Source organism: Sesamum indicum, linkage group LG5, assembly GCF_026168435.1.
Source record: "Sesamum indicum cultivar Baizhima isolate 11 linkage group LG5, ASM2616843v1, whole genome shotgun sequence".
In the NCBI taxonomy this organism is placed as follows: domain Eukaryota; kingdom Viridiplantae; phylum Streptophyta; class Magnoliopsida; order Lamiales; family Pedaliaceae; genus Sesamum; species Sesamum indicum.
The window spans coordinates 19,360,464-19,375,445 of NC_142661.1; the positions used below are offsets into that span (position 1 = coordinate 19,360,464).

Sequence of the window (14,982 nt, forward strand, 5' to 3'; positions counted from 1 at the left end):
ATCATATTTACTACGCTCTTATCATACTATATATATACTTTCAAACAATAATACATGGTAAACCAAAAATAAGTATGAGAATTATTTGAAAATTTACAAAATCAATGTCATAGAACTACATCTGCCATTACTATGAATAGGTTGAAAGTTAAATAGTACGTACTAAATTGTGCAAGAAAAATGACGAGAATAGTCCACCTTTCAAATTGTCATATTACGTAAAATTATTGTTAAAAATTTATATTTTTCTTCTGACAGTCATACCTAATTTGACTTTATAGTTTGCCGTAATGTTAAAATGCGTGATAAGTATAATAATTTAAATTTATAAAATGTATTAATTTTGACTTAATTATCAATGTCTTATAAGTTACAACTCATCTAGTTGCCTAAACTATTTATATACCTATTTAATTTGAAAAATTAAACAAAAAAAACTCATAATTAATTATGCAATTTTTGTTTTATATTCATCTTCTTTACCATAAATTAACCATTGCCAAAAAGGAGATACACAATTTTTGAGTGGGCCATAATCACAAAATCTTGTAATTAATTAGTCCAAACTACAAATCCCTTTAAATATTTAAAGGAGGGAACACGTGCAAATCAAGTGTTCTATTAAGTAATTAATCATTGATTTAACAGAGAAAGAGAGCACGTGATTTGCACGTACTTTGTTAAATATTTAACGAATTTTTCTGTTATGAATGAAATTGCTAATTTTTGTGACTTATGGACTAAATATAGTTAGTGCTAAAATAATGAAACTAAAATCACAAAGAAAGAAAGTTGTGAGACCTACATTGCATCTTTTTTCCCCTTATCCATACCATATATATACTTTCAAGCAATAACATATGGCAAGGCAAAAATATATAATAATTAGTTGGAAATATACAAAATGCATGTCATAAAACTACTTTCTGCCAGTACTGTCAATAGGTGGAAAGTCAAAAAATAATGAGTACTGCTGTTGAATAATTTAGAGAATCCACCTTCCTGATTATCGTATTGTGTAAAGAAATTATTTAAATATATGTATATATATACATATATTCTATAGTCAAATTTAATTTGACTTTATGGTCTATAGTTATCGTAATGCTAATAATATATGGTAAATATAATAATTTAGTATTACAAAAATCTTGCTTTCTGATGTCATGTTGATCATATTTATAAGAAATTGCATTAACTTTGACCTTATTATTACAGTGGTAAGCATTACAACTTTTATTTTCTGTGAAATCCGTGTGCGTTACAACTCACCACAATTGTTTAATATATTTATTTAATGTGGAATTCAAATTATCAAACTTCTTTTTTTAAATTCATCTTCTTTTTCATGAATTTTGAAATCTTGTGCAGGATATATAAATTATTTCTTTTAAATTTTTTGAAAAGGAAAATACCGCATGTGTGTAAATAGAATATTTTCACGGATTAAAAATTTTGGGGATCATGAGAAAAAATTATGTCAATTAGTAATGACGAATATTGTACCGTATGTTATTCAACACGATTTAGAGTAAAAATACTAGCGCATTGTAAAACATAGTAAATGAGAGAATCCAATGTCGTACAAGCACTGGTCTATATAATGTGGATACAGTATGCAAGCTCACACTAGCAAGTGAAATATTTTGTCCTTATAAATTTTCTTCTCTTTTCTCACACATAAGGTTTCACATAGTTCTTCTCACTCTATTTTCTCTCTTTCTCTCCCTCTCCCTTTTTCCAAAACAAAATCTAGATCGAACCCTTTTTTCTTTTCTACATGCAACTAAACTCTTTGGTTGCCACCAATTTATAAGCTGAATTTCTTTATTTCATTTCTGCAGCACAACACCCGTGAGTTCAAAGAACTAAAGGAGGACGAAAATAATGAAAAATCCAAACTGCTAACAATATATGGTAAGTAAAATAATTTTGAATTACAAAAAATCTTGCTTTTTGCGTATAAATTGCATTAATTGTGACCTAATTAATTATTACGGTAGCATGTGTTATAATTTATTTTAAAATCCGTATATGTTACAACTTATTGCTCTCGAACAGTAGGCTAAAATTACACATGTCTGGGCCAATATTTTTAACTCATACTCATTAAATTAAACTGATTGGATTTGGATGAATAAAATACCCAATATTTTCCATTTTATCAATACTCAACTCATACCCAAATTTTTCCACAATTCCACATACCACTCTCGTGTGTTAAACAATAGCAACAATGCCCTAATCAGTTTGATTTATCTCAATAAAATTTAGGCTTCATTTTAATTTGATTTATTATAAAACAAAGATAATACTTTGATTTCTCTCAATAAAAGTTTGGCTTTATTTCAATTTGGTTTATTATACAACAAAAATAGAAAAATATTTGATATGGTCGGACCTGCTTAGAAAAGTCGGATTTGTTACAGTACTTTTGGAATTATAGACCCATTGAGTCTTGAGTTGGGTGGGTATAGGGTCTAGGCATCGAAAATATATTTGGATTTTATCCATTCATAGATCTAGAATTGGGGGATTCGAACTATTTATATACTTATTTAATGTGAAAAAAAATAAAAACATGAATTCTTTTGGAACTTTTATTTGAAGTTCATCTTTTCAAAAATTATATTTTTTTCTAACAGTCATACTTAATTTGACCTTATAGTTTGTCTTGATGATAAAATACGTGGTAAGTATTACATTTTAATCTATAAATTGCATTAATGTTTTTCCTAATTATCACAGTCTTATGCGTTACAACTCATCTAATTACCTGAACTATTTATATAACTATTTAACTTGAAAAATTAAACAAAAAAACATTAATAATTATGAAATTTTTGTTTTAGATTCATCTTCACTCCCATAAATTAACCGTTGGCAAGAAAGAGATACACAATTTTTGAGTGGGCCATAGTACAAAAACTTGTATTAATTATTCCAAAATACAAACTTTCCTTAAATAGTTAATGGATGGAGCATGTGCAAATCAAGTGCTCCATTAAATAATTGACAATTGATTTAATAGATAGAGCACATGATTTGCATGTGCATTGTTAAATATTTAATAAATTTTTTTATTATAACTAAAATTGCTAATTTGTATGACTTCTGGACTAAATATGGTGAGTGTTAAAATAATAAAATAAAAAACACAAAAATAGTAAGTTGTGAGACACAAATTTCAAATGTTTTCTGTTCTTATCCGTACCAGTATACATACTTTCAAGGAATTATATACGACAAGCCAAAAATATATATAATAATTAGTTGAAAATTTTCAAAATTCACATCATGAAACTATTTTCCAAAAGCCTTATCAATAGATGAAAAGTTAAATAATATTGAATTTTATTGTCGAACAATTTAGAGAATCCACATTCCTGATTGTCGTTTTGCGCAAATAAATTTTTAAATATTTACATATTTTTCTGTCAATCTTACCTAATTTGAATTATGGTCTGTAGTTTGTCGTGACGCTAATTATACATGGTAAGTATATAATTAATATCACAAAAATCTTGATTTCTAATGTCTGTTGCAGATTTGTTATAAATTATATTAAATTTTGACCTAATTATTACTTACGTGTTATAATTTTTTTTCCTTTGCAATCCGTGCGGATTAAATTCATGACACACAGACTATTTATATATATATTTATTTAATTTGGAATTCAAAAAACATGAATGATTATGAAACTTTTGTTTGAGATTCATCTTTTCTTTCATAAATTAATCAATTTATCACAAAGAAGATGCATAAATTTGAAATCTTGTGCTAGATATATAAATTATTTCTTTTAACTTCCTTTGACATGGAAAATAACAGTTGTATAGAATCTTTTGAGGGCTTAAAATTTTGGGCACTCATGAGAAAAGATGATGTCAATTAGTATATATTCAACACCATTTGAGTAAAAATAGTAAGACATTGTACAAGAGAGTATCCAGGGTCGTATAGGCGCCTGCCTATATAATGCAGTAGAATACAGTATCCAAATTCACTCTGGCAAAGAAATTATTTTCTCCGTGCAAATTTTCATCTTGTCTCTTGCTCTCAAGGTTTCACTTCTCACTCTCTGTTTTCCTCTCCTCCCTCCCTCAAACAAAATCCAGATCGAACCACTTTTTTGTTTTCTGCATGCAACTGAATTCGGTGGTTGACGTGGATCCCTAACCTGAATTTCTCTCTTTCATTTTCTGCTCAGTGAGTTCGAAGAACTAATGAGGATGGAAAAGGCGATGAATCCAGACGGCCTTGAAATCAACCCTGCGGGTAGTGTCGAACCCGAGTTGCGAGCCAATGAGGTGGGCCCGTGCGAATTGAACAGTGCAGATAGGGTGCATGACAATCTGCACAGAGTTAGAGCGAGTGAGGCGAATGGCTTTGTCGTTTATACGAGGAATAAGAGGTTCAAGAGAAGAAGAAGCGAGGGTGTAAGTATAACTGAACCTCCGGAGGCTGTGAGATCGAACGATGAAGTTGCAGTTCATGGTGGTAATGTGGGTGGTGGAGAGGGTGAGATGATGGGACTTGAAATGAAGGAGGATGGAATGGCAAAAATCGATGGTCCTCCGGAGTTTACGCGATCGGGAGGACTAAAGAGTGAAAAATTGGAGGCGTCGGATGGTGGGACAAAGGGGAAGATGGAGATGGAGATGTCCAAGGAAATCCTTGTTCCAGGGCGCCCAACAACTGCTGACGAGCTTTTACAGACGGGATTGCTGGAAGGATACTCAATTTTCTACGACGGTGGCGATAGGGTAACGGTGAACAATCACCATGGGCATTAATTATAACATATTTTTCCTTTTATATAATTGTTGCGGTTGTTGATTTTATCATTACTGTTGGCTTGAATGTGCATGAACTGTGCAGTGCTTGATAATACTAATATGTGCATGTTTTTTCTCTGTGAAACAGCCTGAATTCAATCAAATCCAAATTGAAAACTCGGTCTATATTGAAATTGGATAAAAAAAAATGGTTTGGTATTTATTTTTTATTGGTTTGTGGAATAGCACCGAATACTAAAATATTAGTTTTTTATATATATTTTTACATCTAATCATGTACATACTTAATAAGAATTATAACTACAATTTTTAATATTTAATTTTTGACCATTTATTATCTTTTTCTAGAAAAACTCAATTCATAAAAATATCAAACTGAAATATCGAAAAAGATTTAATAATTATGAAAAGTGAATCGAATTAGTAAATCAAACAAAAATTGGTTCGGTAAACCATCCAAAAAATTCAGTTTGGCTCGGTAACAAATTACTGAAAAATCTATTTTTTTTATATAAAAAAATATAACTTTTAGCATATATTATATATAATGTGTATTTATTTTTAGTGTACTTATATAATATTTATGTTTATATATATTAGTTTTTTAAAGTAAATCTGATTTATGTATATATTTATAGTTAAATACACTTTACCCCGGCCCCTTCAACTATATCAAATATATTATTTATCCTCCCTTAAACTAATAAGTATAATATTCACCTCTTGGACTAAATTTTTGGACAAAAATACCTTTATACTATATACACATATGATGCACAAATTAAGATTGTTGAATATTTTGCACTTTATATTAAATTTCAAATATTTCTTAATTAGAACAAATATATCTCAAATATTTACTTTAGAACAAATACCAAATTAAAAAAAAAAAAAAAACCTTGTACTGAATACTAGATTCAAATTTTAATTTTGATTTTCGATACAAATCGAAATTTCGATTTTGATTGGATGTGTCTGAATTGTGCACACCCTAAATGAATACCCCTAATTGTGATTTTTTTGTCCAATAAAGTGGGGAAACGGCTCAAAAGTATTTAAAGGGATAATATACAAAATCGTATAAGTATTTTTAATGTTATTTATATTTGTACGTGTTGTGTTTTCACTTACTTTTAAAATACACGAACTATTTCACATGCATGTATAACTACAACTTTATTATTGGGCTCATAGCATTTTCCATATGACAATCTAACAATATTTTCATACTAATTTTATATACAAATTACAAGAAACTTTATCTTTTGTTTATATAATATTCAATTAATAATAACAAATAACTCCAATAATATTTGTTAAATTAATCCTTAGTATATAAGGAGTACATGTAACATGTGTACTTAACGTTAAGTATTGATTAAATAAAATTAATTTTAAATAACCTTTTCCTTTGGAATTAAATAAAAATTGATTAAGTAATTAAGATCTAATGATAATTTTATCTGCACGTAGTATATGATAGAACTATGAAGTCATGCATTCATATGTGTATGAAATTTTTGTTTAACAGTATTGACTGGATGCTTCTTCCTTGAAGGGATTGGAACTACGTGGAACTATACATGATTCTGGTATTCTGTGCGCTTGCCGTTTATGCAAGGGAGCTACAGTAAGTAGCCGATATTGTAGAATTTCTTGTTTAGTTGACTCATAAAACTATTTAATCATTAATTTTGCAATTTCATGTTCGTATTATTGATCCAATCAATGGTGTCTCTAATTTATGTAGGTAGTTTCACCTTGGCAATTTGAGATCCATGCGTGCAACACGTATAGATGTGCAACACGGCATATCCGCTTCGAGAACGGGAAAAGCCTGCTTGATGTGGTCAAAGAAGTCAGGGTTTGTTCCGATATGACATTAGAAGAAGCCGTGCAAAGCTACGCAGGCCCTGCACCGGTGAAGGAGTCAGTCATCTGTCAGAAGTGCAACGGTGAGCAGCTTGGTTTATTACAATTGAATTTCTTGAATGCTTGCTGCATTTGAAAAGACAGCTTTTGTTCTTTGGTTTCTAGGGTCATTTCTTGCACCATTTGTTGCCAAGGTGAAAGTGCTGTGTGGTTCTTGCAAGATTGCCGTGAACTCAGAAGTTGGCGCAGCACGTGCGAAATCTAGGTATATATCTGCACAAGTAATTTATGTGACAAATTTTTCTTGTCTTGCACTCTTGTTTGTTGGATAGTGATTTGCTTGTGATCAGCTTTTAACCTTTTATGAAGTGGATTGAACATCTTATATAACTAAAAAACTTATTAGTTGCACGATAGAAACGTGTACGTGCAAACATCTTCAAATGGTTATATGATACTGATATATAAACAGTCTTTTTAGACTCTGAAAGGTCGAACTTCTTATAAGCTTGTGTTATGTTGCCTTTATTGTTCAAAATAAAGTGTGCATCTTTCTCCCTCTTTTACTCACTAATATTCTGTTTCCTCCTTTCAGGCATTCAGAGTTGAAGTCTAATGCAAAATCTCTGGGAACATCCTCATCGAGGCTTTCGACAAGAAAGAAAGTTCAACAGAATATAACAAGGAAGTAGGTTATGCGCATTTTTCTCGGTTTTCTGCAGTTGGATATTTTGGCCTTTATATGCTATAAAACAAGTGAATATCTTATCATTATAATAATCCTTCCTCCTTTTCTGATATGTTTTTGTTTGATAGGTCAAGGCAATCGCGGCGATCTTCTGCACCAAAGTTGCACGGAAATGCTTTAGCAAGGTACTCAAAATCCTTTTCGCGCGTAAATTCAAATGATAGTTCCTCCTTGCATGGCTCAATGAAGAACAAGACAACAAGGAAGACGTTGAAGTAGGTGCAAATGTGTTTCATTGATTTTTCTTTTAACTTTTATATCATGGTGTTATAGGTTGTCAAAGAGGTCTTCATCCTTCAAGAGGGGAACTCCATCCGGCTCTGTGCAGTCAAAAAGTTCATTAAAGATCACTAGAAAGTTGGTTTCTTACTCCAATTTTCTCTCAATTCTGAAGTATTATGTGCGTGCTATTTATTGTTCTACTTTGCCTAACGGTCTCCTGCATTTTTCTGCACAGAGATCAGAGCATGCACAAGCTGGTCTTTGACGATGGTGGATTACCAGATGGAACTAAACTCGCTTATTATGCTCATGGCGAGGTAGTCCAGATAAATACAGTAATTTGTACTTTGTTTTGCTATTTCAGCCTTGTAAACTTCCTCCTGCCTGTCTGTAGAAATTTTGTGCAGGCGTTAAAATCGGATCAGGAATATTTTGCCAGTGCTGCGATCTTTTGGTAAGAGTTTCAATTATTCATTCAAAATATTTAATCATTGTTGCTGGTTTCTTGATTTTTTCTTTTTTCCCCTACACCGTGCAGGTTAGTCCATCTGTGTTTGAAGCTCATGCTGGTTGGGCCTCCCGCCGTAAACCGTCAGTTGCTTTTTCTTTGTTTTAATTTGAACATTAATGAACGTTATTTTTTGTTTCAATCTGAAGATTATGCTTTTGTGTTCTTCTAACAGCTATATGTATATCTATACATCTAATGGGGTGTCCCTCCATGAATTCACCGTCTCTGTGCTAAAAGGGGGCAAGCGTTCCATCAAAGAAAGTGATGGCCGGTGCATCGTCTGCGCAGGTGGTGGGGAGCTTGTGCTTTGTGATGCATGCCCGAGGGCCTTCCACAAAGGTAGTTGTTACATTTATAAGTAAGCTAAATCTAGATGTGCACATACTGTGCTGCCGACTCATCTTCCAATATAATTGAACCACTATGATAGCGCACTCGGCAAATTTGGGCTATATATGTTATCACAATGGATTTAGCGAAGAATAGGAAAGCGGAAATGAAAAGGCAACGAGAACTAAAATACATTTGGCATAGCAAGCATGATGGCATGCTCACATATTCTGGAATTTTCTCCAATAATGCTTTGTGCATATTAGATATGTACCAATTCTTGCACTTACTTGTACGACGTTTTTACTTGAATGTCCATCTTGCCGTGCAGAATGTGCATCTGTGTCTAGTCTTCGTTGTGATAAATGGTATTGCACATATTGTGAGAAGATGTTCCGGAGGAAAAGATATGCTGAGCGGAATGTCAATGCTGTTGCAGCTGGTAAAACGCCGGGTGGTGATCCAATAGAACAGCTGACAGGTGGCTCCACTAGCATGGTCAAGGACCTCGAAGAAGCTGAAGTAATAGCGTGCATAATCTGCAGGTAGTCCTCATATATGGAAATGTAGAAAGTAACATTCTATAAGGGTGATCAAATTTCTTTTTTTTTTTTTTTTAAATCGTATGAATCAAAACGAATTGAATTGTTTTTACTCAGAACTAAAACAAAAATTGTCAAAAATCAACCTGTAGTGTTAAATATATAATTAAAATTTTAAATTATACATATAAATAATTTGATAACATTAATTAATTGTTTGGAATAATTTCATATTCAAATAATAGAAGCCCAAAGTTCATACATTATCAAATGTCAACATTGCAAAATCTATTTTTGTAAAACTTATATATGGGCTCTAGACAAAGATACGTGTTTAAATTTTAAGATGACAAATCAAGTTCATTAGAATTCTTCCCTTTCTCCTCTTTCTCTTCTCTTTTTTGTTGTCCCCTATTCTCTATTTTCACCTCATTGGACATATAAGATTAATTTGAAAGGAATATTCATTATGTTTGAATTTGTATTAATATTAAGTATATCTTTTGTGTTTTTTATTTTTTGTTTTTTAGTTAATAGAGATTTTTATTCCTACTACATAATTATTTAGTGTATCAGAATATTGTTAGTTGTAACTTGGTATTTAAGATGTTTTTAAAAATGTTTTAGTTGTATGATATCTTGAACTATTGAGTATTTAACTTTAATTGTTCTGAAACTTGTTAAATTTTTGTTACTTAAAAACTTTAGTTATATTTATTCTAGAATTATTCTGTATTTAACTTAAATTATTCCGGTAATCTATTATTTTTTGTCAAATCGCACGAAACACACATTTGATTTTGGTTTCGAAATTGACCATTTGAAAAATTATTTTATAAAACTGTCAATGACAATTTAATTGAAAAGAATAATTTTAAGAAAATCGAACCCGCACATTGATGCATTCTTGTTATTGACATTTTGTTAATCCATTGACTTATTTTTTTGCAGATGCCATGATTTTAGTACATCGGGTTTTGGTCCTCGTACCGTCATAGTGTGTGATCAGGTATTGTTCTTCCTTTTCATCTTTGCTGTTCCTATATAAATAAGTTCCATGAATATAGATTACAATACTTCATTCGATTCCATACCTTCCAGTGCGAAAAGGAGCATCATGTGGGCTGTTTGAAAGAATGCGGGATGGATGATCTAAAGGTGCACACATCCAGCACAAGAATTAGCTACTTCAATATAGCATGGATAAATTTTCTTTTTAATCCTTTTTTTTTTCGTCTATCGTCTCAAAACTGTATGCACCGTTGTTGTAGGAACTTCCTGAAGGAAAATGGTTCTGTTCCGAGGACTGCAAGTGGATCCACTCAGTACTGCAGAATTTGTTGAATGCCGGGGCAGAGGAGCTCCCAGATTCTTCTTTGGATATTCTAAAGAAGAAGCTAGTGGGAAATAATAGGGTTGCTGATGCTGGTATTGACGTGAGATGGAGGCTTTTGAGAGGAAAGGACAGTTCAAAGGAAGACAGAGCACTGCTATCACAAGTGGTAGCTATATTTCATGTAAGAATGCTTCTGTCATTTCATCCTAATGTCCTTGGTTACTTGAATTTATTGCTAAGTATAAAGATTTGCAATGATCAACAATGTGGTACTGTAAACTGCACGAACTATGCACACACACATGCACGTGCTATAGAGAAGCCGGTATGATTGCAATTGTTCGTCGACTTGTGTTCCAGGAATGTTTTGATCCAATTATCGATTCAGAAACTGGGTGTGACTTGATTCCGCCTATGGTTTATGGGTACGTGCAACTTCTTCTACCTTTTAATAGGCATAGGATCATTTTTCTTGCCTTTGTCTGGCCGATCATGTCTTGTCCCCATAATCTTCCCTGTCTCACTCCTCATATTCCTTTCCCTTCCTTTTATCTCTGACAGGAGCAATATAAGGGGCCAAGACTTTGGCGGATTGTATTGTGCAATTTTAACGGTGAAGTAAGAACCATTTCACCTTATGTCTATTCGGAACGGCTAATCATCGCAGTACATTGGTAATTCCATGTTCTCATTTATGAGTTTTGGCAATCTTGCAGCTCAATTGTTGTGTCAGCCGGGATCATTCGGATTTTTGGACAAGATATGGCTGAACTCCCGTTAGCTGCAACGCGCACTGGATACCAGGGCAAGGTAAGTTCTAATTTATGCTATAAATGTTACAACTCAGTGCCTACATAAATGAGAAAGGTTGTGATCAGTGGACTAAGTATCTTGCAGGGATACTTCCAAATACTTTACGACTGCATTGTGAAATTGCTGGCGTTTTTTCATGTCAAAATGCTTGTGCTCCCGGCAGCCGACAATGCAAAGCCAATGTGGACAAACAAGTTTGGATTTAAAGAGATACCAGAAGTGCAGGTAAGCAAGCAGCCAACTGCCACAGCCCCCCTCCCCCTTGCCTTCCCTCAGGAAAACTACAAACAAACAACTCTAATTCCCCTGTTACTCATAATTGATCTTCTCTATTTTTCAGCTTGAGGACTACAAACAGACTTGTTGGCAAATGATAACTTTTGACAGAACGTCATTGCTGCAGAAGCCAGTCCCAAACTGTCGCATTATAAATCAGGAGCAAGCAGACTCTGATGTTCCCTTGCAGTGATTAGTCAAGAATCAATTTCCTTCTGCTGGCGCTAATGGCTTGGTGTAGTTTACTTTGAAACTTTTAGTACATTAATTCATCAATACTAATTGTTTATTCTTTTTAAAGCTTATTTTAAATTCTTTTTGGATTTGCTATTATTTAAATTTATTATTGCAAGTTTGTTAGTAAAATATTACTTAAGTTTGAAAATTAGTCTTAACTATTTTTTTCTAGTAACAAGTTTTTTTATGATTGAATTAATTATTTATTTATTTTACAAGACAACCATAAATTTAATTGTTTAAAAGAACTCCATAATTTCATAAAATAAAATAATAATAATAATAATTATAAGACACACACATTTGGGCTTGGTCTAGGCTTCAATCAGACCGATCCACGACTGGGCTTGGATTTAAAAATAAATATAATCTGGGTCTATTCAAAAGTTTAAAATCATCCCAAAATCGACTATAAACAATAATGTGTTAATCCAAAACTTAATTTTTTTTGAAATTGGTATGTGTTTTTCCTGACCTACAGTGCACCTTCACTTGAAAGCCCGAAACGCACTTTCTCTGACCATCTTCAAGTGTCGAATGTTGTTAAAAATTTTGAGCTGTCATCATAAGATTGAGCAATTGGCATGCATGTGCGTCTCAAAATAGTAATGATATTCCGGTCACTTGTCGTAGTTATAACGTTTCCATTGCGTTTCAAATGCTATTTAGGCATTATTTTAAAGAGGAGCTTGACATCTAATCCAAGGATTGGAAATCTCTGACTCCGACAATGTTCTTGGCTGTTTTTCTCCAAAGATGTACCTTTAAATCTAATCCCAGATATAAAATAAGCATTGAAGGAGTCGTAAAATTACTATCACGTTTTCTCCATTCAACAACCGAGTTCAACAAAATCACACACCATAATTACCCTTCTAGACCATCATCATCATCTTACACTCAAAACTATCAGACTTGACTTAGCGTGTGACTTATTCTATCTCCATTTGCAGCCCATATCTTCTCTTCACAATGTAATCATCATATCCTCTCCACACAGACCAAATGAACTTCCTTTTCTTACCTCCTACGTCTAACCCTCAAAACCCACCAATAAAACAACATGAAACAATCCCCACATGACACTAATCTTAAACTAAACACAGAACAACATAAACAACTACAAGTGTCCTGTCCTAAACCATGAACACCAAAACTACAACCTTCTTTTGGCTCACCACCTTAGCCGTAGTGCTTGTTTCCGTCATAGTTTCCCTGCATTCCTCCCACTCTTTTGGTTCAAGCATCAGCACGTCGGTAGACAGTATTCATCGGATCTTTGAACTTGAGTTTTTTAGTAAGGTAGCCAGAAAACTTGGCGTAGAGGACATTGTCGTTTCCATTCTAGAAAGAATCGTCTATAGTAGACATCATCATCATCATCATCATCACCACCACCATCATAGGAGGGGGAATGAGAGTTCATGCAATGACAGCCTATGGAAGTCTGATCTCATTTCCTTGTACAACATTAGTGTTGTTTACACAGTCGATACAAAGGGCTGCGCTAATTTTAGCAGCATGCAGAAAGCGATCGATGCTCTGCCCGATTTCAGTCATTCTTGGACACTTATCATACTTGACTCAGGCACATATAGGTAATTAGTTCTTATTATATAATAAACTCTGTAAATTACGCTCCTTGCATGGGTTGCACATTCATAATATGACTATAATTCTTACATTTATGAGGAATCATAATTTGACAGGGAAAAAGTAGTGGTGAGCTCTAACAAAACAAAGTTGATAGTTCAAGGTCAAGGTTACCTCAACACCGCGATAGCATGGAACGACACAGCCAATTCCACCGGAGGGACAAGCTATAGCTCTACATTTGCCACATTTGCTCCCAGCTTTGTAGCTTATAACATTAGTTTTATGGTATTCTTTCATGATCTATATACATTCAGCAATTTTCCTTCTGTTTTCCCCAAAATCCGAGGATCTAAATTGTGCAATGAATTAATTTGTCTGGTAAGAACACAGCACCAGCCCCAGATCCAGGGGAAGTTGGAGGACAGGCAGTGGCATTAAGGGTTTCAGGTGATCAATCTGCATTCTACGGCTGTGGATTCTATGGAGCACAAGACACCCTAAATGATGATCAGGGCAGACATTACTATAAAGAATGCTACATCCAGGGATCCATCGATTTCATCTTCGGAAATGCCAGATCACTCTTTGAGGTACATATGGATCAGAATTAATCATTTCTGTGTACCAAACAATCCTAATTATTGTGACATGTAATTTTCTTCTATGACAACTTGTTTTAGTCCATTTTCCAGCTAGCTACATATGTTAGGTGAAAAAATTCATTGCATGTATCCGAATTTATGCTGCAGGATTGCACGATTAATTCGACAGCAAAAGAAGTATCGTCTGGTGGGATCAGCGGATGCATCACGGCTCATGGAAGAGATTCAGCCAACGAGAAAACGGGCTTCGCTTTCGTGAATTGCAGCATTAGTGGGAGTGGAAAAGTGTGGTTGGGGCGAGCTTGGGGGCATTATGCTACTACGATTTTCTTGAAAACATACATGTCTGAAGCTGTTGCTGCTGAGGGCTGGAATGATTGGAGGGACTCTTCTAGAGACCAGTCTGTGGTTGATCCTTGTTGCTAATTATATATTTCCTCATGACTACATTAACACATCACACATCTTCATTTTCATGTCACACGTTTTCTTGAAATGGTAATAAAAGAACATTAACTGAAATAAGTTAATGATCCTAGTCAGGCATCATCAACACTGAACTTAGCTCCCCCTTTTCTAGGATTCTGTTAACATTACTGTTACATTGGTAATGAAAGTTTTAAATTTAATATTTTTTTCCAGAACGGTGTCGTTCGGTGAGTACGAGTGCTACGGGCCGGGAGCCAACTCTACGTATAGAGTAGCATATGGGAAGCAGTTGAAGCAATCAGAAGCAGCTCCTTACCTTGATGTTTCATTCATTGATGGAGAAGAATGGCTTGTTTCTGCCTCCAAAAATTCACTGCAATTTCTTGATACTCCTGGACGATCAAACAGATCTTGCTCAATCTAAATTTTAACTAATAATTATATATAATCATTGTTATTTACTTCATCTGTTTAGCATTAAGTGCTGATTGATTACGTACAACAGTCGACGATTAACATGATGTTCTTGACATGGATGAGAAAATCCAGGGCCTCAGTTTCTATATTATATATGTATAATATTTCATGAGAAGCAATATGATCAGTTAATTAATAATAAGGCTACGCCATATTTATTCGATTTTCTGTCTGATTAAGACATGCATC

At 33.5% G+C, this 14,982-nt stretch overlaps 2 protein-coding genes across 3 annotated transcripts; both read left to right on the forward strand.

The window, feature by feature from the left end:
* The first annotated feature begins 4,229 nt into the window (after positions 1-4,229).
* LOC105161480 (uncharacterized) lies at positions 4,230-11,713 on the forward strand. Its single transcript, XM_020693881.2, has 20 exons — positions 4,230-4,769; positions 6,361-6,432; positions 6,553-6,757; positions 6,840-6,939; positions 7,270-7,362; positions 7,491-7,547; positions 7,696-7,779; positions 7,880-7,961; positions 8,039-8,098; positions 8,183-8,235; positions 8,328-8,494; positions 8,817-9,030; positions 9,979-10,036; positions 10,129-10,185; positions 10,299-10,544; positions 10,724-10,788; positions 10,925-10,981; positions 11,080-11,173; positions 11,261-11,401; positions 11,517-11,713. Exons 1-20 carry the CDS (start codon positions 4,230-4,232, stop codon positions 11,643-11,645), a joined length of 2,574 nt encoding a protein of 857 aa, XP_020549540.2. The 3' UTR covers positions 11,646-11,713.
* A 980-nt stretch (positions 11,714-12,693) lies between these two features.
* Positions 12,694-14,837, forward strand: LOC105161481 (putative pectinesterase 14). 2 transcript variants are annotated; one of them, XM_020693994.2, is made up of 5 exons: positions 12,694-13,287; positions 13,399-13,570; positions 13,669-13,875; positions 14,035-14,295; positions 14,530-14,697. In XM_020693994.2, the coding sequence occupies exons 1-5, from the start codon at positions 12,833-12,835 to the stop codon at positions 14,545-14,547; spliced, it is 1,113 nt and encodes a 370-aa protein (XP_020549653.2). In that variant the 5' UTR covers positions 12,694-12,832; the 3' UTR covers positions 14,548-14,697. The 2 variants fall into 2 exon arrangements, with proteins under 2 accessions (XP_020549653.2, XP_011077480.2); XM_011079178.3 differs by having other exon boundaries at positions 12,703-13,287; positions 14,035-14,288; positions 14,530-14,837.
* Positions 14,838-14,982: the final 145 nt, after the last annotated feature.

Excerpts from the sequence above, each read along its gene's own strand:
- LOC105161480 (XM_020693881.2), top strand. The coding sequence starts at position 4,230 with ATGAGGATGGAAAAGGCGATGAATCCAGACGGCCTTGAAATCAACCCT. Across the intron at positions 8,236-8,327 it reads TGGGCCTCCCGCCGTAAACC|CTATATGTATATCTATACAT; the intron begins GTCAGTTGCTTT and ends TTCTTCTAACAG. Across the intron at positions 10,982-11,079 it reads TGTGCAATTTTAACGGTGAA|CTCAATTGTTGTGTCAGCCG; the intron begins GTAAGAACCATT and ends GCAATCTTGCAG.
- LOC105161481 (XM_011079178.3), top strand. The coding sequence starts at position 12,833 with ATGAACACCAAAACTACAACCTTCTTTTGGCTCACCACCTTAGCCGTA. Across the intron at positions 13,288-13,398 it reads CTTGACTCAGGCACATATAG|GGAAAAAGTAGTGGTGAGCT; the intron begins GTAATTAGTTCT and ends ATAATTTGACAG. Across the intron at positions 14,289-14,529 it reads AGGGACTCTTCTAGAGACCA|AACGGTGTCGTTCGGTGAGT; the intron begins GTCTGTGGTTGA and ends ATTTTTTTCCAG.